Below are 22679 nucleotides of genomic sequence, written 5' to 3'. Positions count from 1 at the left end.
GTCTGGTCAAACCAGTTTTAGTTTACTCCCACGCCTTTCACAAAGCAGGAAGAGGTTTCACACTTTCTGTTGAACAAGATCCCAGCATGTAGCATATCACCATTGTTCAAGGTACGTTGGTAAATTATACAATAAACAAGTTATGGATCGCAGTTTTAATAAGGTAACAAAACAATTTGTTAAAACGAAAATAGCTCTTAAGCATTAATTTAAGCAATCAATGTTAAAAAGTGTTTTCTTTCTCCGATTCACAACATTAAACTTATAATAATGATTTGAGCTGTTGGGTCAGATTTAACAGGATGTTCTTTTTTTCACATTAACCTTAACAAGAAGGCATCAAGAACAGAAATCAATACATCAAAGAGCTTATGATACAACCTAAATTTCACACATTTCCACATAATGTTTGGATTCATCGGTTTGAAAATCTGAATAAAGAGTAACTCTAAAGAAACTAAAAAGGAAATCATTAAATAAAATCCAGAAATTAAAACCTGCTTATTAGCACTACAAATATAATGGTCTAATTCCTATTGATCTGAACCAACAGACAATTATTTTTTGATTAGTATCGCTGATACGTGTATTCTACAGTATATGCTATCTTATTTATCCCAAATTTTCCTGTTACTGCTTGTCACTGTTTTTGTTACTGCTGTCTATTAATATGTTCATCACGAAACTGTGTTTGTAAAAAAGCTGTAAAACCAGTTCATTTGTTTTTGTTTTGCAGAAGGATACCACCCACATTCTCAAATGATTGAAAAGCATCTTGCATTATTCAACAGAAGTGCAAAAGAGACATTATCATTAATGCAGGTTAACAATACGATCATAAAATAACTTGAAAAATCTAGAGGACATTACAGTGTTTATCATCATCGATATACTCTGCAGTGAGAAATCACAGATATAGTTTTGAGGTTTTATTGCTATCCTTATACTGTAGGTCCTCATAAATGTTAGTCACTTGTTTAATTCAATGATTTGTTCGCCGAACAATTAATGGAACACTTAAAGACTAATCAGTTGCTTTATCCACAGCAGTTTGGATTTAGAAACAGATATTCCACAGAAACAGCTAACTGCTATCTGCTAGAGAAAATATAAGCTTACTTGGATGGGAGACAGCAATGGGTTAGGATCAACGGAGTAAAATCCTAATTGTGTGCCAGTAATCTGGGAGTTCCTCAAGGGTCTGTACTTGGCCCGTTGCTGTTTACAATGTATGTAAATGACCTTCAGAATTGCTGTCCGGGTGTCATCTGTCAGATGTATGTAGTTTATGTGTCCACTACAGAACCCAGCTTGGCAGGGGAGCACCTGACCCAGGCATTACAGAATATCACTAAATGCTTTGAGTTGTCACATTTCACTGTTAATGTTAAGAAAACAGTTTCCATGTGCTTCTCTATTCACAATAGACCTGTTAAGGATGTATTTGAGGTGCGGATTAAGAATGATGTAATTGAACTGTGAATGAATTCAAGTACCTTGGCATCATTTTGGATAATAATTTTAAATTTTATAGTCAAATTAAACACATCTGTAAAAAGGTCAAACCAAATCTGAATCGTTTCCGTTTCATTGGGATTGGTTTCTCATGTAAAACTGCAAAGCTATATATGCATGCAATGATATTTTCACATCTATCATATTGCATCACAACATGGTCACAAGCATCCACAACCAAGTAAAGCCTATTATTTCAATATACAAACAGGCAATAAAGGTTATGGATCAGAACCCTATGAGATGGCATCACTGTGATGTTGTACAAAAGCATGATCTTTTTAGTTTCAACAGTTTCAAAAATTGATGTTTAAATGTTTGAATAATCAAGTGTCACCACTGTTTTCTGAACTAATCAGTAGGCGACAGAGCTCTCGTAGAGCAAATGCACAAGCTACTGTTAGTGGTGACTGTCTTGTTCCAAAGTATAAGACCTCTCTTGACCAGTCTACCTTTTCTGTAAAGGGGCCTAAACTTTGGAATTTTTTACCTACTAATTTAAAATTACAGACAGATGGCAATGCTTTTAATAGAATACTTAAACAGTGGCTGAAAACAAAACAGCAGTGTCTATATAAACAGCTTATTATTGGATTTATGTTCAATCATGTTGCCTTTGCTTTATAGCTTTCGAAATTTTGAATACATTGCTCCTTAAATTTTATTTATTTATTTATTTATTACTTTTAATGTGTTATTAGTAATGTTGTTATTATTATTTTTAATTATGTGTAATTTTATTATTATTATTGTTGTTGTTGCACCTGTGGACAGGTGTTGAAAATTAGCATGCATGCTAAAACATTCAAACAAAGCATATGGTTTGTCCAATGTAATTTTGATGTCCATGTCAAATAAACATTAACATTAACTTGTTTGTGTTTTTGTAGAGGCCTGAGGTCGGTTTCTCATTATAGAGAATAGAGAGATCATTGCTTCTGAAATGAAACAGAAGAAGAGAAAGAGACCAAAAATGTCCTCAGCATCTCCAGAAGCCAGTGTTGTGTCTCTGAAGAGTAACGACTCCTTGCCTATCCCGCCTGAATTCAGTGATGGAGCAGCAACATCTGACTTTCTGTGAGTATAAAAACATGTTAATTCTCAAACTCTTTTGGTACAACTGGGATTAGATTAAAGACAGGCAAACTGTATTTACGTTTTCGGAGTGTTTATTTACACAAATAGCCCGCTTTGTTGGCAGAGACTATTTGCACTAGCTCCACCCACCAATATGTGATTGGAATAGAGAAAGTGTAAGAACGACGCCATTTCAAACAGCGATTCCAGTGGTGTAAGGTGTGAAGTCTGTATAGCTTTGGCACTGGAGACCGGGGTTCTAATCCACCTCTCGCTGAAAACGCTCTTTTACCTTTTTCTATTACCTTACAGATCATAAAGGCATTTGTTTTCAATCAAATTGATTTAAGACTTCAAATTCATTTTTATTCATAAAGTTTAGTTTTAGGGTAAGGTTAGGGGTAGGTGTAGGTGTAGGGCTTTAATATCTCAATAAGTTGCCATCGTTTTAATCATTTTTATAAATATAATGATTTACTCTGTTATAATTGCATAATGTTTAATGCACAACAATACTGAGGTGCAAATAGTAACGTTATCTGACACTATTTATACGTACCAAGAGCATCTAACTACTACAAATACAGCTATTTTCGGTTAGTGTAAACAGAACCTACTTCTATTTAAACTTAGTGTAAATAACATCTGTCGCTATTCTCGATTAGTGTAAATAGCCGCTGCCTTATGTTTTACAGTATATGCTCAATTATTTCTAGATCGGAGAATCAGAGAGGAGCTCGTCCAGAAGCCAGTGTTGTGTCTCTGAAGAGTAACGACTCCTTGCCTATCCCGCCTGAATTCAGTGACGGACCAATAACATCCAACTCTCTGTGAGTATAAACATGTCTGACTATAAACTCTAATAGCTGTTCTGACTTACAGTACATATGATCTGTAAACTTTACTCTATATTACTTCTAGTTCTATATTATCTCAAGACATGATGCTTAAACAACTCCAAAAACACTATCACTATCTTCATCTATCACTTTATTTCAAGCTTTTATAACATCAACGGACACTTTAATTGGCCCTCCCGGCTGAGCCTGGTTTCTCCCGAGGTTTTTTTTCTCCATTATTCATCATTGGAGTTTGGGTTCGTCGCCACAGCAGGGCAGTGTTGGCTTGCTCCCCGGGAGACTGCATTTATTTATTTATTAGATATTATTTATTAGAATGATCTTGCTTGGTCTATAAACACCATGCACTGTGCTGTGTTTTACATATCTGTGTTTTTCTAATTTGCTCCTGTAAAGCTGCTTTGGAACAATGCACATTTTTGAAAAGCGCTATATAAATAAATTGAATTGAATTAATTAACTCTTTGTTCATATGTAATTGAAAATGTTTTGTTTGACGTCACCATTATGTCAATCAGTAATCAACAAAACAGAACAAAACACTGATCAAATCTCAGATCAACAGATTGAATGCAATGCATGCTGGGAGTCATGAAGCTTTCTAACATTCTAACATTGGTTATGTCCAGTTTATTCAGAAGTTTTCTATACAACAACATTTTAACATAAAAAAACTTTCAAGTTGAAAGTGTAATAAACCTAACACTTATGTTGACATAAAAGAAGATAACTTGATTCAAGTTGACACAACAAATTCTTTTAAATAGTGTATACTAAGTCAAGAGTTCTTTGACCAGTTTTTTCACTTGCTTGTCTGCTTCTTGTGTGTGCTGCAGTAAATGAGCATTTCTTACTACTTACTACTTTCACTTTACGTGGATTTCACAGTGAAGATTTTCATCTGACTGTTAATCATTGATGAGGTGGCCTGCAGTGAACCACTGATACTGAAAATACTGTACATGATATACATTTACATTTATTTAAGCATAGTTTATATTCACATGTTTTTTTGTCTTTAATTTCTTTTGATAATTTAGCCATGGATCAAACATTAGACGTAAACCTGATGTTCTGTCTGCAGACGTGCATCAGGAATGTCAAGATGAATCAGTGGATGATGTTCTCCAGAGAGTGAAAGACAAACACAAAAGCATCATGAAGAACAAGTATGAGAGTTTATTTGAGGGAATGAAAGCACAAGAGAATCAAACGCTCCTGAAGAGAATTTACACACGGCTGTACATCAGAGAGGGAGAGAGTGAAGGAGTGAATGAAGAACATGAGGTTTTACACATGGAGAAACAGCCCAGAAGAACACAAGACTTACAAGACACTCCAATCTACTGCAATGACATCTTCACACCTCAATCTCATCAAAGACACAAAATCAAGAGCGTTCTTACTAAAGGCATCGCTGGAATTGGAAAAACAGTCTCTGTGCACAAGTTCATTCTGGATTGGGCCGAGGGAACAGCCAATCAGGACGTAGATTTCATGTTCCTGCTTCCGTTTCGAGAGCTGAACTTGATTGGAGAGCATCGCTACAGTCTTCACAAACTTCTGCTGGACTTTCATCCTGAACTTCAAGATGTGGACTCTCAGATTTATGAGGAGTGTAAAGTTGTGTTCATCTTTGATGGTCTGGATGAAAGCAGAATGACACGGATGTTTTCAGACCACAGTGAGAAAGTTTCTGATGTGACGGACGCTTCATCAGTGGCCGTGTTGATGTCAAACCTCATGAAAGGAGATCTGCTTCCCTCCGCTCTCATCTGGATCACCTCCAGACCAGCAGCAGCCAATCAGATCCCCTCCAAATACATCACGCGTGTGACAGAAATCCAGGGATTCGACGACGCTCAGAAGGAGGAATATTTCAGGAAGAGAATCAGCGACGAGCATCAAGCCAGCAGAATCATATCCCACATTAGAAGAGCGAGAAGCCTCCACATCATGTGTCACATACCGGTCTTCTGTTGGATCTCCTCCACTGTGCTTCAGAAGATCCTGACACAAGATCACAGTGAAGAAATCCCCAAAACTCTGAGTGAAATGTACATCCACTTCCTGCTGATCCAGATGAAGATGAAGAATGAGAAGTATGATCCAGAGAGAGATCCAGAGATCAACAGAGAAGTGATAGTGAAACTGGCTGAAGTGGCTTTCAAACAGCTGATGAAGGGCAATGTGATGTTCTATGAGGAGGATCTGAGAGAGTGTGGGATAGACATCACTGACGCCTCGCTGTATTCTGGCATCTGTACTGAGATCTTTAAGGAGGAATCTGTCATTCATCAGAGGAAGATCTACAGCTTCATACATCTCAGTCTTCAGGAGTTCCTCGCGGCGTTCTACGTGTTTTACTATTATGTCAGTGAAACTATGAAGGGACTGAAGGATTTTGCTTCAGTAAAGAATCTGCTTGAAGGTGCCGTAGATGATGCCATTGAGAGTGAAACTGGTCATCTGGATCTTTTCTTGAGGTTTCTGATGGGCATCTCACTGGAGTCCAATCAGAGACTCTTACAGGATCTACTGACACACACGGTGGACACCTCACAAACCATCAAGAAAACCACACAGTACATCAAAGATCAAATCAAGAGTAATGATGGTCTGTCAGCTGAAAGATCCATCAATCTGTTCTTGTGTCTGTATGAAGTGAAAGATCAGACTCTGTACAGAGAGATCGAGGAGTTTGTGAGATCAGACAAACACTCAGAGAAGAAACTCTCGGCCGCTCACTGTTCAGCAATAGCCTACATGCTTCAGATGTCAGAGGAGGTGATGGATGAGTTTGATCTGAAGAAATACAACACAACACAGGAGGGCAGAAGAAGACTCATACCGGCTGTCAACAACTGCACAAGAGCTCTGTGAGTATCACCTTCATGTTGACAGTGAAGAGACTGAAAGTGACAAGTGAAGTTTTTCTAAAATGGTTTTATTCTCTTTCAGACTTGCTGACTGTAATCTCACAGTTGAGTCTTATAAAATCATCTCTTCCGCTCTTCAGTCCTCCGAGTGTCCTCTGAGAGATCTTGATGTGAGTAACAATGATCTTCAGGATTCAGGAGTGAAGCTGATCTCTGATGCTCTCAACAACACAAACTGTCAACTACACACACTGAGGTGATGGTCTCTACACACTGATTTATCAAAGGAAATGATGATCTGAATATTATAAAACATGTTGTTGTGTGTCTGTAGGTTATCAGGTTGTATGGTGACAGATGAAGGATGTTGTTATTTGGCTTCAGCTCTGAGTTCAAACCCGTCACACCTGAGAGAACTCGACCTGAGCTACAATCACCCACAACACTCAACACTTCAGCTGCTCGCTTATCAAAGTGATCCAAACTACACACTCAACAAACTCAAGTATGTAGAACACAATAATACAGTGAGACCTCTGAGCAAAATTATTTTCAATTTTCAGTAAATAAAGTAATTTTATTCCTAATCAAGAGGGTAATTTTATGTTAAAGAATAAATCTGTAATTCTCAATTTTAGCTGACAGATTATAACTGTTGATTCATTTAGTAGAATGCTAAATGTGGACAAAACAACTGAAAATAACAAAAAATGAAGATACTGTACTTAGAGAAGGCATTATGTGCAGCTGGAAGTTACTTATGCAATATCGCTCAGGTAGGAGTGTGATATGGCTCTATATCATCATGGCTATGACGGCAAAAGGGATGTTTAAAAATGTAAACTGATACTTTCCCCACTGACACACTACAGGAAAAGACGTAAATAACTCGCTTAAAACTATTTTAATGGGGTGAAAATAGTAATGCGCCAAAAAGACTTTTGCACAGTACTTTATATTTATGAATGCTATTTAATTGAAAGAGAAGGTATAATGTATAGCATACAAGTGCATGTAGGTTTACTTACTACAATATAAAGTAACACTAATAAAATATTTAAACGTGGGTTTATTTTGTATTTGTATTCATATGTTTAAATTATTGATTATTGTTTTTCTGTATTTTCTCTATTAAATATGTACTGTATCTATTACGGTATGTTTCATGTGACTCAAAATCTTTGAATGTTTGTCTGTTTGTAGTTTGGACCATGGAGGACTTTGCAGGCTCAAACCAGGATTACTCAAATGTAGGTTCTTTCCCTCACATAGGCACATTTAGTCTATATTAATGGTGCTCGTAAGGCAAAGAATTACTATTGCAATCCTACTTCACTTTCTCAACAAAACCTTTTTTCAGATGCGTGTGATCTCCCACTGGATCCAAACACAGCATACTTTCACCTCATACTGTCTGAGAACAACAGAAAGGTCACAAATGTGAAAGAGCGTCAGCCGTATCCTGATCATCCAGACAGATTCAACGAAGTTCCTCAGGTGTTGTGTCGAGAGAGTCTGACTGGACGCTGTTACTGGGAGGCTGAATGGAGCGGCTGGACCCGTATAGCAGTGACATATGAAGGAATCAGCAGGAAAGGAGGGAATAACTGTACGTTTGGACTTGATGAAAACTCCTGGAGTCTTTTCTGCAATGATAAAGGATTCAACATCCGGCACAAAGATGAAAACATTAGCATATCTGCCCCTTCACCTCAATCTAATAGAGTAGGAGTGTATGTGGACAGACCGGCCGGCGCTCTGTCCTTCTACAGCGTCTCTGACACACACACACTCACACACTTACACACATTCAACACAACGTTCACTGAAGCGCTATACGCTGGGTTTACAGTTCAGCAGGGACATGTCAGAATCAGGGATGTCATGAATAACCAGCTTAGCAAATAACATTTTTGTTCTAGGTTTTAAAGACAACCCTTACGAACATTTACCATGGTTTTACTACAGTAAAAACCAAAAAAACATTGTTACTACACTTGTACCACAAAAAAACATTTTTTATAAGTGAAGTGAAAGTGATAAGGGAAACAAGTTCAATAAAACTATTGCAATAAAAATGTACAACATGCATAAATACTGTGAACTACTGTACACAAATGAAGCATATTCAGAATATTATTAATTATTAATATATATTCAGAATTCATATACAGAATGTGTGAATAAATGTGGATACTTATTCAGTAACATAAACTCTTTAATAAACTCTCTGCTCTTATTATTATTGTTAATAAAATCAAGCAAAAAGTAAATCCAATGACTTGTCTTGTATTAAGTTCTACCTCAGACTAGAAACTAGACATATTATTTCCTGAATCTCCATGATTACTGTTGTGTATTCTCAGATATTTACAGTGTGATATACAGTACATGAATTCAGGTAGACGGGTGAATCACTTTCTCATTCTGCTGCAGATGTCAGAGGAGTTTTGAATGCTTTAGTCAGACCGTGATACCATCATACCCATTGTTTTCAGGTTCCACATTAAGAACTATCTCAACATCTGCTGCCTGTGTGACAGGTTTCTCCAGAAGTTTTGCTCCTACCATGTGTTTACTGTAAGTCAATCTCTAAAAACATGATCTGTGAAAATATAACCACAGCATTATTGGCAGAGACACTACACACATGGCACATTTAGCAGTGCGAGTAAGGCAGTATGGATGCGTCCAAATACCCCCACTTTGCGGTCTTTGCACTTCATGCATTTTGTTTTTCATGCAGTGCTGCACAGCGTATGGACTCCGCCCCCTTTGGACATTCTCCAGAATCCGGCCTGTCTTGATACCATTAATAGGCTTGTTCGATTTGACGCGGCGCAGCGAGATCCGACAGGCTGATGACATCAAAGTACCGCGAGAGCGATTCGAATAAACGGCATTAACGAATATTATAGGTATATTATTTCGCTTTGTGCTTCTCCTGAACAAAAGCTGCTAAAGGGCTTGTAAAAGTTACTAAATCAAGAGACCGACTTGCGTAGCCTACGTTAGAAACACTGTTTTGTGTGCGCACTTGCGTGTGTGCGGCCAGAGAGGCGCGCGGCAGAATGAATAGTGAAAACATGGTTATGTTAAATTTTCTCCCCCTTTCTTGGGCCCCAAGCGCACATGGACCCCTGGGCCGGTGCCCATAATGCCCATTGGATAATCAGGCCCTGATTCGAAAGCAAACCTTTTATGGGTTTTCCGTTTTTATGGGTACAGCTCTCGCGGTACTTTGATGTCGTCCGCCTGTCGGATCTTGCGGCGCCGCATCAAATCGAACAAGCCTGTCTCTCCAGGGCAGCGTTCAGCCCCGACAAAACGTTTTTTAAACGGAAACGGTGGTGCGGTTGAACACCCTGTTGTGATGACGCAAGAGTTGAACTATGGCAGCTGAGAAGGCCATTCTTTGTGTTCTTTCTGAAGAATTTTCGGAGCCTGATGAAATCGGTATAAATACGTGTTGAATACTGCAAAATACATGTCTTCTATTATCTTCAATTGTTGCGTGTACCGAGCTGCAGCGGACACATAACGACTTTACTTGGACCCATTGTGCGAGCTGTCTCTTTAACACCGCGTGGGTTATACACATGTTGCTGCTGATTGGGCCGACATTCTTGACACGCCCACCAAACAAGAGAAAACGCATCTCAAACCCTGTTGCACACCGTTTCCAGGAAACGTGTCGTTCAACCCGGAAACCGTAGCAAAACGTTGCGCACCGATTTGAGCTTGAACATGCCCCAGGTTTCCCAGCTACTGGGCATGCGCAGAAGTTCACAGCAACGCAGACTGCGAGCCTCTCCTCCAACATTTTTTCTCGATGTACCAGAATGCGGGACCTACTATATTACTCAGGAGACGTGCTTCTAACATTTCTTAAAACGCTTCTAACATTTTCAATGTATTAATACTGATAGGTGTCCAGTTTTTACTGTTAAAACGTTTACTTGTATTGAAAGACGCGATTGGCTTGCAGAGTACATTCTCAAACCGAAACCGAAACCTGCTCCTCACTCGATTCGAACCGAGACCGAGCATCGTAAAGCGGAGGAAACAAACTAAAATATATTTACGTAAGTTCGTTTACATCTTGACTACACGCATGTGTTGTTATAAAGAAGCTCTTTACAGAGGCATTTATGTGAAAGAAAACATGGCTAAACACAATAGTGTTCTGTCAACAATTTGTGTGGATGACACTCATACGTAAAATATTTGATTCAAAACACTACACGTGTAGGGTTGATTCTGCAAAAAGCACATCTCTAAAAACACAATTCACATAACATCATAAACACAAGGCGTAGTTATTCCAAACAAACAAAAAGCTGTTGTTTATATGGTGAAAAACAAAAGAAGATATTTTGAGAAATGTCTCGGTTTTGTGTTCATACAATGGAGTTCAATGTTGATTGGTTATCAATGTTCTTCAAATATCTTTTGTGCTCTGAAGAAGAAAGAATGATTACAGAATTTCCATTTTTGGGTGAACTATCCCTTTAGCATTAGCATTCCTAGCAATGCATAAGAGTTTGTTGGCCATGCTTTCAGAGTAACAGGCCTTACTGAGCGAAACTCTTTTAGTGTGTCAAATTCATGTTTACTGTTTTCACGAACAGTCTTGTTCTGGAGTAAACTGGAGAACTTTGACATTGAAACAGGTGTATATGAAGAGATGGAGGAGAGAGAAGCATCTCCAGAACCCAGTTGTGTATCTATGAGAAGTAACAACTCCATGAGGCAACCCCCCGTTCTGAGTGATGAAACCGTGGTCTCTAATCCCCGGTAAGATATCAACACACACAAAAACATAACACTTAACCTCTGACTTCCGTGAGATCAACTGAATTGCATTTGTTTCTCGGCTAAAATAATTATTTCTATGTAGCACATACAGTTTTTTAAACTGATCCAAAAATACATGTAAAAAATGAGTATTGTGTGGTTTGAACATAAAGATGAACTTGTTTTCTTTGCAGTACTAAAAATCTAAAAAAAAGCATTTATTTTGTGATTTTGACCAGCTTGTCCCACAGAATGAAACAAAAATGATTATTTTACTCAAACACGTACCTATAAATAGTATTCAGAAAAACAGAAAATCTCGATCTAGTGATTTTTACCGGTGCTATATGAAGAGTTTGGTTCCAAAATGAGATAACTCCCTTTACATTTTTTTTTTTCAAAAATCTGTTAAATGATGTTATCATGTTTTTATTGTGTTATGGCCTCTTTACACAGCAAAGGCGGCACAGAAACCGAATCTGAAGCAGCATAAAACCAAGAAAATGTGTATTTACACTGAGCGTTAATGCGGCTCTAAAGCGTCATAAATGCATTTACACAGAAATTAAAATTATGCAAAATAATGCTGAACATAACCACAAAAGCACAGTTCTAACAATATGCAAATAAAATAATGTCTTAAATTAAACAATATAAACTCCCATAAAAATACTGACACTAATATTAACAATGCATTCTTTGGATAAAAGCAATATTAGGCTATAAATGCAACATTTTAAATGAATTTCCTAGCTAACAAACACTCCATAGAAATTTGTTATTAGAACATTGTCGTGAATGAAATATTGTCCTCAATGAGATGCGTTTGGACAAATAACAACAAAATCCTGCATTTCAATCCTAGCCCGATGAGACCCAAATCATTTACGCTCCTATAGGGCGCGCCTCCCCACACTGTCAGAAAAAATGTGTCAGATTTGTACCTTTAGGGGTACAATGGCTTGTCACTGGGGCAGTACCCTCAAAGGTACACATATTGTACCATTCCACATGGATACCCAGACAGCAAGCAACCATTGAATCAATGTAAACAAATAGCTGATTTGTGAATGTTAATTGCGTTGAATCAATATCATCTAAACTATTTTAATGGCTGAAAACAGTCTCAAAATTTACATCATGCTTTCATTTACATTTACGCATTTGGCAGATGCTTTTATCCAAAGCGACTTAAATTGCATCATACTATTTTGATTCTGAGTATGTGCAATCCCTGGGATCAAGCCCATGACTCTGACATTGTTAGCGCCGCATGCTCACTGAGCTACAGGAATCGTGCATTCAAAATGTGCCACAGCCTGCCTGAGTAAACAGCCGCAGCACAAACAAAAATACTCCAAACATTTTTCCGCAATAAATCATTTTATGAAGAAATTAAACGAAAAATGTATGTTTGAATTATTTAAAAAATCTGCATTGTTATTATTATCCTAAAACAGATGTCGCTGTGTGTTTTTGGCTTCATCTTCACTCTCTTGCTTTCTGCTGAAATGGCAATGGATTTAGAGCGGCTTTAATGCGCCTTCATTTACACTAAACCTGAGCCGCATCAGAGTCGCCTTTGATACTAGGGTCTGAGGAGGGTCAGAGCCGGCATATTTTAGATCGGCTTTCGTGCGTCTTTACACAGAAGTTTAATCCGCCACATAGACGCCTTAACTCGCCTGTGTAAAGACACCTTTAGTTAGTTGTATTTGTTTTAGATATTATGGCTTAAATCAAAACAAAGCAACTGCAGTTCGATTGATATTAATTGGAATGCACGATAAAAAAACATGATTTTTTTAAATTAAGTTTTTAAAAAATCTCATTTTGGAACCAAACTCTATTAAACAGGTGAAGTAGGAAAAAATGACAAATCAGTAGAAGAAATGGTTAGTGGACCTTGTTTCTCTGCCATCTAATATTTGACTTTTGATGCAGTTTTCATCTTCTTCTGTACTGTACAACATTTTCATTTCTGTAAGTAGTCATGCAACATCACCAATACAATCAGCGAGCGAATTCTTTTTTCTTTCTTTTCTTTGTATAATATGAACGCAAACATTGTGTAATTTCAAAATACTCACTCTCAATGAAACTATTTTCAGACTCATTAACAAGGATAATCCACGGCTAGCCGTGCTTTTCAATTTTAACGCACAATGTGGAGGTTGAGCATACCCGACGTGATGCATTAAAAGCATGGCTAGCTGTGGATTATACCGCTTATACCATGGTCATTTGCCAAATTAAAGCTGTTAGTGATGTTTACAGTATAATTTTTGATAGACGGGAGAAAATGACAGTTATTCTCATCAGTTAACTTCAAACTACCCGTGCATTAAACAGGTTTTAATGCACACCTTCCAGCCAATCAGAATCAAGTGTTCAAACAGACCATGGTATAAAAGAATTTAAAGTTGAAGTGAATCTGAAATAACAAGAACTTTGATCTAATGATTCTTAACCTTTCAGTGATTCTTCAGTTAGGGTTGTTTTCCTATTGATTACAAAACACATGAGCGCTAACAGTACATGTTTACATGTCACACAGGCAGCAGATGTTGAGATAGTTCTTAACGTGGAACCTGAAAACAATGGGTATGATGGTATCACGGTCTGACTAAAGCATTCAAAACTCCTCTGACATCTGCAGCAGAATGAGAAAGTGATTCACCCGTCTACCTGAATTCATGTACTGTATATCACACTGTAAATATCTGAGAGCAGTACATCACATTATACCGATTTAGGAACTGAAAATGTCGCAGTATGTTCATGTTACTTAATGAAACCGAAAAGCATTTAACATTAAGTTTTCACTGTGTGTAAAACAAGACACTGTAAACAATATTTACTGAACCGTTTTACTGGGTGCATAAAAATACACAAGAGACTTTAGCAAGCATACTAAGAGTAAGAGTTACAGTATTTCATCTGGATGTAAGCTACTTTCATTTCCTTATGACCAGCTGAACCTTTTTTTAGACAAGCTTTAACCTTCAGTTCCCACTGAGAGTTGTGCATCCAGAGATTCCAGCCTGGTAAGAGCTACTGAATCCAGACGTACGTGCATTATTTCAATTATAGATGAATTGTGTTGGTAGATACAGTATATTATTGTGTTGTTCTTACTTGTCTCAATGTTTTCCTCATTACTCTACAGTGTGGAAAAAGATGATCTGATGAGATCTGTAAAGTCCTGTCAGACCCACATCAAACAGCACAACACAAAACCAACCATGCATCAGGACTGTCACGATGAATCTGTGGATGATGTTCTCCAGAGAGTGAAAGACAAACACAAAAACATCATGAAGAACAAGTATGAGAGTTTATTTGAGGGAATGAAAGCACAAGAGAATCAAACGCTCCTGAAGAGAATTTACACACAGCTGTACATCAGAGAGGGAGAGAGTGAAGGAGTGAATGAAGAACATGAGGTTTTACACATGGAGAAACAGCCCAGAAGAACACAAGACTTACAAGACACTCCAATCTACTGCAATGACATCTTCACACCTCAATCTCATCAAAGACACAAAATCAAGAGCGTTCTTACTAAAGGCATCGCTGGAATTGGAAAAACAGTCTCTGTGCACAAGTTCATTCTGGATTGGGCCGAGGGAACAGCCAATCAGGACGTAGATTTCATGTTCCTGCTTCCGTTTCGAGAGCTGAACTTGATTGGAGAGCATCGCTACAGTCTTCACAAACTTCTGCTGGACTTTCATCCTGAACTTCAAGATGTGGACTCTCAGATTTATGAGGAGTGTAAAGTTGTGTTCATCTTTGATGGTCTGGATGAAAGCAGAATGACACGGATGTTTTCAGACCACAGTGAGAAAGTTTCTGATGTGACGGACGCTTCATCAGTGGCCGTGTTGATGTCAAACCTCATGAAAGGAGATCTGCTTCCCTCCGCTCTCATCTGGATCACCTCCAGACCAGCAGCAGCCAATCAGATCCCCTCCAAATACATCACGCGTGTGACAGAAATCCAGGGATTCGACGACGCTCAGAAGGAGGAATATTTCAGGAAGAGAATCAGCGACGAGCATCAAGCCAGCAGAATCATATCCCACATTAGAAGAGCGAGAAGCCTCCACATCATGTGTCACATACCGGTCTTCTGTTGGATCTCCTCCACTGTGCTTCAGAAGATCCTGACACAAGATCACAGTGAAGAAATCCCCAAAACTCTGAGTGAAATGTACATCCACTTCCTGCTGATCCAGATGAAGATGAAGAATGAGAAGTATGATCCAGAGAGAGATCCAGAGATCAACAGAGAAGTGATTGTGAAACTGGCTGAAGTGGCTTTCAAACAGCTGATGAAGGGCAATGTGATGTTCTATGAGGAGGATCTGAGAGAGTGTGGGATAGACATCACTGACGCCTCGCTGTATTCTGGCATCTGTACTGAGATCTTTAAAGAGGAAACTGTCATTCATCAGAGGAAGATCTACAGCTTCATACATCTCAGTCTTCAGGAGTTCCTCGCTGCGTTCTACGTGTTTTACTACCATGTCGGTACAACGATGGAGACCCTGAAACATTTTGCTTCAGTAGAGAATCTGCTTAAAGGTGCAGTAGATAAAGGTCTTGAGAGTGAAACTGGTCATCTGGATCTTTTCTTGAGGTTTCTGCTGGGCATCTCGCTGGAGTCCAATCAGAGACTCTTACAAGATCTACTGACACACAAGGTGGACACCTCACAAACCATCAAGAAAACTACTGCATATATCAAAGAGAAGATCAAAGATGGACGTGGTTTCTCCACTGAAAGATCCATCAATCTGTTCTTGTGTCTAATTGAAGTGAAAGATCAGACTCTGTACAGAGAGATCGAGGAGTTTGTGAGATCAGACAAACACTCAGAGAAGAAACTCTCGGCCGCTCACTGTTCAGCAATAGCCTACATGCTTCAGATGTCAGAGGAGGTGATGGATGAGTTTGATCTGAAGAAATACAACACAACACAGGAGGGCAGAAGAAGACTCATACCGGCTGTCAACAACTGCACAAGAGCTCTGTGAGTATCACCTTCATGTTGACAGTGAAGAGACTGAAAGTGACAAGTGAAGTTTTTCTAAAATGGTTTTATTCTATTTCAGACTTGCTGACTGTAATATTGCTGATCAACTCTGTGAGATCATTGCTTCAGCTCTTAAATCCTCAAATTCTCTAAAAGAGCTGGACCTGAGTAACAAAGATCTTCAGGATTCAGGAGTGAAGCTGATCTCTGATGCTCTCAAGAACAAAAACTGTCAACTAGAGATACTGAGGTGTGTGAGTGTAAAGCACTACAGACTTTACCACATGTACATACAGTGGCAAGAAAAAGTATGTGAACCTTTTGGAATTTCATGGTTTTCTGAATAAATATGGCATAAAATGTGATCTGATCTTCATCAAAGTCAAGAGTATTGACAAATAAAATGTGTCTAAAATAATAACACAACATATTTTTGATCTTTCATGTCTTTATTGAGAACAACCAAAAAAACTCGTAGTGCTTGTGGAAAAAGTATGTGAACCCTTGAGTTAATGACCTCAAAAAAGCTAATTGGAGTCAGGTTTTAGCACACCTGGAGTCTCGTTAAGATAATAAGTTTGGAGGTGTGGACTACAGCTACTTTGACTGATAAAAACCCCTCAAACTTTTGGAGTTTGAGCTGCACAAGAAGAACACGCTTACGTGAGCCAGGCCTCGCCAAAAACAGCTGGCAGAGGATCAACGATCAAGAGTTGTTGAGTTACATAAAGCTGGCAAGGGTTACAAAGTTATTTCAAAGACTTTAGGAATTCACCAGTCTACAGTTAGGCAAACAATCTACAAATGGAGACACTTTGGGACTGTTGCTACTCTACCAAGAAGTGGGCGCCCAATGAAAATGACACCAAGAGCACAACGAAGACTCATCAATGAGATAAAGAAACAACCCCGAATGACAGCCAAAGATTTGAAGGCATCATTGGAACCTGCTAACATCTCTGTTCATGAGTCTACAATACGTAAAACACTGAACAAGCAGGGTATCCACGGCAGGACACCACGAAGAACATTGCTGCACGCCTGAAGTTTGCAAAAGAGCACATTGACACTCCACAGCGGTTTTGGCAAAATGTTTTGTGGACTGATGAAGCTAAGATTGAACTATTAAGAAAAAAACACGCAGCACTACATCTGGCGTAGAAAGGGCACGGCATATCATCATGAAAACATCATCCCAACTGTAAAGTATGGTGGAGGAAACCTCATGATTTGGGCCGGCTTTGCTGAATCAGGGCCTGGCCAGCTTGGAATCATTGAGGGGAAGAAGAATTCCCAAGTATATCAGACCATTCTTCAGGATAATGTGAGAATGTCTGTACGTCAGCTGAAACTGTGTAGAAGGTGGGTGACGCAACAGGACAACGACCCAAAACACCGGAGCAAGTCCACAACAGAATGGCTTCAGAAAAACAAAATCCGCCTTGTGGAGTGGCCAAGTCCGAGCCCAGACCTCAACCCAATAGAGATGCTATGGATTGACTTGAAGAGGGCCATACACATGAGACGTCCAAAGAATATGACCGAGCTAAAGCAGTTCTGCCAGGAAGAATGGGCTAACATTCCTCCTCAACGGTGTGCAGGTCTGATCCACAGCTACAGGAAGCGCCTGGTTGAGGTTATTGCTGCCAGGGGGGGTCAACCAGTTATTCATTCTGAGGGTTCACTTACTTTTTCCACTGCCATTTTGAATGTTGAATGAGTGTGTTCAATAAAGACATGAAAGATCAGAATTTTTTGTGTTATTAGTTTACACAAACACATTATGTTTGTCAATATCACATTTTATGACAAATTTATTCAGAAAACAATGAAATTCCAAAAGGTTCACATACTTTTTCTTGCCACTGTATGTAACCACACACTTAAGCACTTCAACAGGATAGGTCCTATGATGTAAGCATTCATATTTCTGTGTTTGTAGGTTATCAGGTTGTATGGTGACAGATGAAGGATGTTGTTATTTGGCTTCAGCTCTGAGTTCAAACCCGTCACACCTGAGAGAACTCGACCTGAGCTACAATCACCCACAACACTCAACACTTCAGCTGCTCGCTTATCAAAATGATCCAAACTACACACTCAACAAACTCAAGTAAATGTGTTTATGACCAGAGTGAAGTATAAGCATATCAAAAATCCCTATTAATCAAACATTTGTTTTCCATACTTCTCTATATATTTGTCTAGTGTGGAGCATGGAGGACACTTCAGGATCACACCAGGTTTGAGGAAATGTAAGTCTTTTCTATCGTTTCCTCACACTCTCACATCAACCCGGTATCACGTCAAAGAATGTAATACACAGATTGGTCCACTAGAGAATGCATGTCAGTGTCACGATTTGTCTCCTCTATGTGAAAATGACTCTCATGTTTGAGGCTGGAGTACCAGCAGGGGGCAACAGTTTCCTCCATGCCAACAACAGTAACGTTAACGACACCAAATATTATATTATATTGGGGCGCGAAGATCTTTTAATTTAATCAGATGTCGTAATTTTTTTACATTTGTTATTTCGTACGCATAATTTAGATGTATTTGAGCACGTAACACAACCAGCAACAGTTCGTATATTATACAATATAAAACGCAACACATGACAGGCAGGTACTGCTACAGATGATATTTATAAAAAAAGGGCAATTATTCCAAGCGTTCCGAGGCTGAAGAACAAACACAAAAGCGTTCCCCTTCTCCATCTGCCATAAAACTCTGAGCCGGACCTGCTGCGCACAGTGACAGAATAATAAAAACGGAAGCGTTACTTCAGCTCCGACAGTGAAATTGGCATCGGCTCCGGTGTGTCTTGTGACTGGTTGCGTCATTATGTTAGCTTATGAGTATTGTGTGTGGTTTAAACATAAATATGAACTTGTCTTCTTTGCAGTATTAAAAATCTAAAAAATGATTTTTTTTTATATTTTTTTGACCAGTTTGTCAACAAACAAAAATTATACTTAAACACATAACTATAGATAGTATTCAGAAAAACTGAAAATAATTTTGGAGCGATGTAGTAACTTACCGGTGCTAAGTATAGGTATAGGTGTAGTCGAAAAAATGACAAATTTTGAAATGGCATTGGCTGTCCTGCTCCGATTGCGTCACGCGCTAAACTTATACTTTGAAATAAAACACGACTGCGTGCATTCCTGGAGCGCAATCGTCAGAGATTAAAACCCACTCTGCTCACACAACAATATTTTATGGCTTTAGAAGACTCGGAATGCAACGCGACATGTAATGTTTTTATACTGTTTTTGGTCATTGTTTGCAATAAATGCACTTGGCTTGTTGCGTGTTTTAAATGTTTGGGAGGTGGGTAGTTTTAGGTTTAGGGTAGGAGTGGGGTTAGGAGCTCTAAAAATCTATCAAAGTACAAATAATACAAATGTATAAAATCGTTTCACTTTTAAAAATGCTAAGAACGGAGCGTGTCATTTTCATGCCTAGAGGAAGGAAATCGTGACACCGACACGCATTCTCTAGTGGACCAACGTGTGTATTACACGCTTTGGCATGATATTGAGTTGCTCACATACATTGAACTAGACCGTTAAACTGTCCTTCATACAGTTGAATATTTCTTTTGTGTTCAGATGTCTGTAATCTCACACTGGATCCAAACACAGCAAACGTTCGTCTCCTTTTGTCTGATGGGTACAAAAAGGTGACCCATGTGGAAGAGCAGTCGTATCCTGATCATCCAGACAGATTTGAGAATTACGAGCAGGTTTTGTGTAGAGAGAGTCTGACTGGACGCTGTTACTGGGAGGCTGAATGGAGCGGCTGGGCTGATATATCAGTGACTTACAAAAGAATCGGCAGGAAAGGACGGAGTGATGATTGTAACTTTGGACTCAATGATAAGTCATGGAATCTGAGTTGTATTTATGGTAGATTCACTGCCTGGCACAATAAGAGCAGCGTCGACATACGCGCCCCTTCACCTCCATCTAATCGAGTAGGAGTGTATGTGGACAGACCGGCCGGCGCTCTGTCCTTCTACAGCGTCTCAGACACACACACACTCACACACTTACACACATTCAACACAACGTTCACTCAACCTCTACACGCTGGATTTGGAGTTTTTTATTCTAACTGCTCGGTGTCACTGTTAGATTAAACAGCCTCTCGTAAGAAAGAGTGTGTTTAGTTGCAACAGTGCAATGTATATTACAAGCATTATATATACAAAAAGTTGTAGGAAATATACCCTGATAGCACACATACATCAGGGAGACGTCTTTTTTATGTCTGCATTTACATCTGCAAGACATAGTTTTTGATTGTTTGCTCATCTGCAGTACGTCTCTGAGATGTCTGCTGTCAGATGTCGTATAGACGTCTAGAAGATGTTTATAAGTTAGAATGAATGTAGAACTCCTCTTTCTAAGACTTTTATCAGATATTTTTTACACAGCAGATGTTTGATGTACATGTGCTAACTTGGTACAATATCATAAAAACGTGTGTTAGTATTAGGTTCCTTGTGTATATCAAAAGAGTGGAAAAATATATAAAATGAGAAATAAAGGTAGGCCTAAATAGATTGTGATTAATGTGTTGACAATCTACTATACAAACTGTAAAACTACTGTACAAAGTCTTGATTGTGTATGTGTAAACTTTCACAAACTCACTGTCAACTCAGACTTTTTCTTACTAATGTACTATGTGTACATATACAGTATATATAATGTGTGTGTGTGTGTGTACAGTATATACTGTATATAATGATATATTTCTCCAATAAATACCATATATCACAAAACCTCATTTACTCTGTCATGTGCATACTCTAAAGTAGCAATTACTAAGAAACACAACAGTCAGTTAAAAACTACCAGAAATCAGGAGACAACATACGCAAATAGAGATGCATAATATGCTGCATGATGATTGATATACACGTAAGGGATAATCGACTGCTAGGCCAAGAACCACCCGAAGTTTAAGCTTTTATTGATGTTTACAGTATAATTTTAGATCAAACAGGTTAAAAGGACAGTTATTTTGTCAGTTAATTTCAAACGTAATCAAACTGACTGGAGCTACCCCTGCGTTCCAGCCAATCAGAATCGAGTATTCAAACAGACCATGGTATAAGTCACGTTTTGCTATCTCTTAAGATGACTTTACTGATGGGAATGTTGATGTTACTTTTTAATTCTTTATCATATGTGCAGTGCTACGTATTTCGCTGACTTGGACACGCCCACCCCGTTCTCCAAAGGCATGCGCGCGCACGGAAATGTCGTTGCTTTGGGTTGGATTCGGACGGAGATGCAGCGGGAAAACAGCATGGCGTCATCAGTGTCACATAATGTAAGACACAAACCTTAACCGCAAAACGAGCTTTATATTGACCTTATGTTGATGTTATGACACCGTTTATCAAAAGCAACTGTACCAATATTGCGTACGACCAGCGTCCACAAATGTCTTGCAGTTCATAGAGTTTGAATCTGTCAGAAAGACCAGAGCGATTTTCATAAGATACTCTTGATGTATGTCAGTTTAAACAGAAAGTTTCTGCATGTCAGCATATTAAAAAGCAGCATTATGTGTTTTTACGCAGAGTACAAGAATACGGCAGTCAGCAGCACTTCTCATACAAACCTGAGGAGGCGATGATGATTTGTGCCACTAGAGGGAGACGTTCACTTGAATTTCAATTTAAAGGTACATGGTTGTGTTTAGTTTGCCAAACTAATATACATAGAACAAGTAGTGACAAGACGTATATAAATATCACAATAACAGCAAAAATGTGGTAGTATTAAAATAAGAGTCTAGATTAATATTAAAATACGATTATATATAACAAGTGACTTTTAACATGACATTTTTATCAAAAAGCAACCCATAAAAAAGATATATTTTTATTTTTCACATACACACTTATATAAGATTATAACTTGTAGTGAAATGAAATCCGGCCTACTCTTTATAGACAAAACAAAAGGATAGAATATAAAATTAAACTAAAATATGGAGTAGAAGCAAAAAGATAATCATTTAAATAAACGTAAAAATACTGCATGTGTAACGTGGTTGTCTTTGTTTTACTGATCAAGGCAGTAAACACAACAGTTAAAATAGTTTTAGTGGAAAATTTAAAGAGCCAGTAGTCAACTGCAGACCCAGCAGAACAGCGTCATCTAGAGGTACATGTGTGACATCACAGTGAGACACACCTGTGTGCTTTGCTTTTTCCCTCATTTAATGAAAGCTAGCTATACATATGGCTATATTATTCGCCTTGGATTAAATCAGTTTTGTTTCCACAACATTTATTTCTAATATTTGTGATTTATATTCTCACCACATTTTAATGATGAATGAAGGGTTATATGTGTGATAGGTGAGAAAAATAAAATAAAAATAGGCTTATATTTTTTTGTAATAATAATAATAATTTAATTTGACTACATATTTATCTATTGCTTAGGGTCGACGGTAAAACGTGGATGTCCCTGTGGT

At 38.3% G+C, this 22679-nt stretch overlaps 2 protein-coding genes across 4 annotated transcripts; both read left to right on the top strand.

Moving 5' to 3' along the window:
* The first annotated feature begins 64 nt into the window (after positions 1-64).
* LOC130552875 (NACHT, LRR and PYD domains-containing protein 3-like) lies at positions 65-8600 on the top strand. The gene is made up of 7 exons (XM_057331534.1): positions 65-2592; positions 3309-3422; positions 4493-6331; positions 6414-6587; positions 6666-6836; positions 7535-7581; positions 7692-8600. The coding sequence occupies exons 1-7, from the start codon at positions 2459-2461 to the stop codon at positions 8237-8239; spliced, it is 3027 nt and encodes a 1008-aa protein (XP_057187517.1). The 5' UTR covers positions 65-2458; the 3' UTR covers positions 8240-8600.
* Positions 8601-10085: 1485 nt separating this feature from the next.
* On the top strand, positions 10086-20962 carry LOC130552879 (NACHT, LRR and PYD domains-containing protein 12-like). Of its 3 annotated transcripts, none has more exons than XM_057331541.1 (7): positions 10086-10416; positions 10963-11128; positions 14298-16166; positions 16249-16419; positions 18112-18282; positions 18378-18424; positions 19790-20962. In XM_057331541.1, the coding sequence occupies exons 2-7, from the start codon at positions 11019-11021 to the stop codon at positions 20317-20319; spliced, it is 2898 nt and encodes a 965-aa protein (XP_057187524.1). In that variant the 5' UTR covers positions 10086-10416; positions 10963-11018; the 3' UTR covers positions 20320-20962. The 3 variants fall into 3 exon arrangements, with proteins under 3 accessions (XP_057187524.1, XP_057187523.1, XP_057187525.1); XM_057331540.1 differs by having other exon boundaries at positions 10087-10416; positions 11005-11128; XM_057331542.1 differs by lacking the exon at positions 10086-10416 and having other exon boundaries at positions 11011-14197.
* The last annotated feature ends 1717 nt before the right edge of the window (positions 20963-22679 follow it).

Source organism: Triplophysa rosa, linkage group LG4 (genome assembly GCF_024868665.1).
Source record: "Triplophysa rosa linkage group LG4, Trosa_1v2, whole genome shotgun sequence".
In the NCBI taxonomy this organism is placed as follows: domain Eukaryota; kingdom Metazoa; phylum Chordata; class Actinopteri; order Cypriniformes; family Nemacheilidae; genus Triplophysa; species Triplophysa rosa.
The sequence above is the reverse complement of the archived record's forward strand: the minus strand, read 5'-3'. Positions and strand labels throughout refer to the sequence as shown.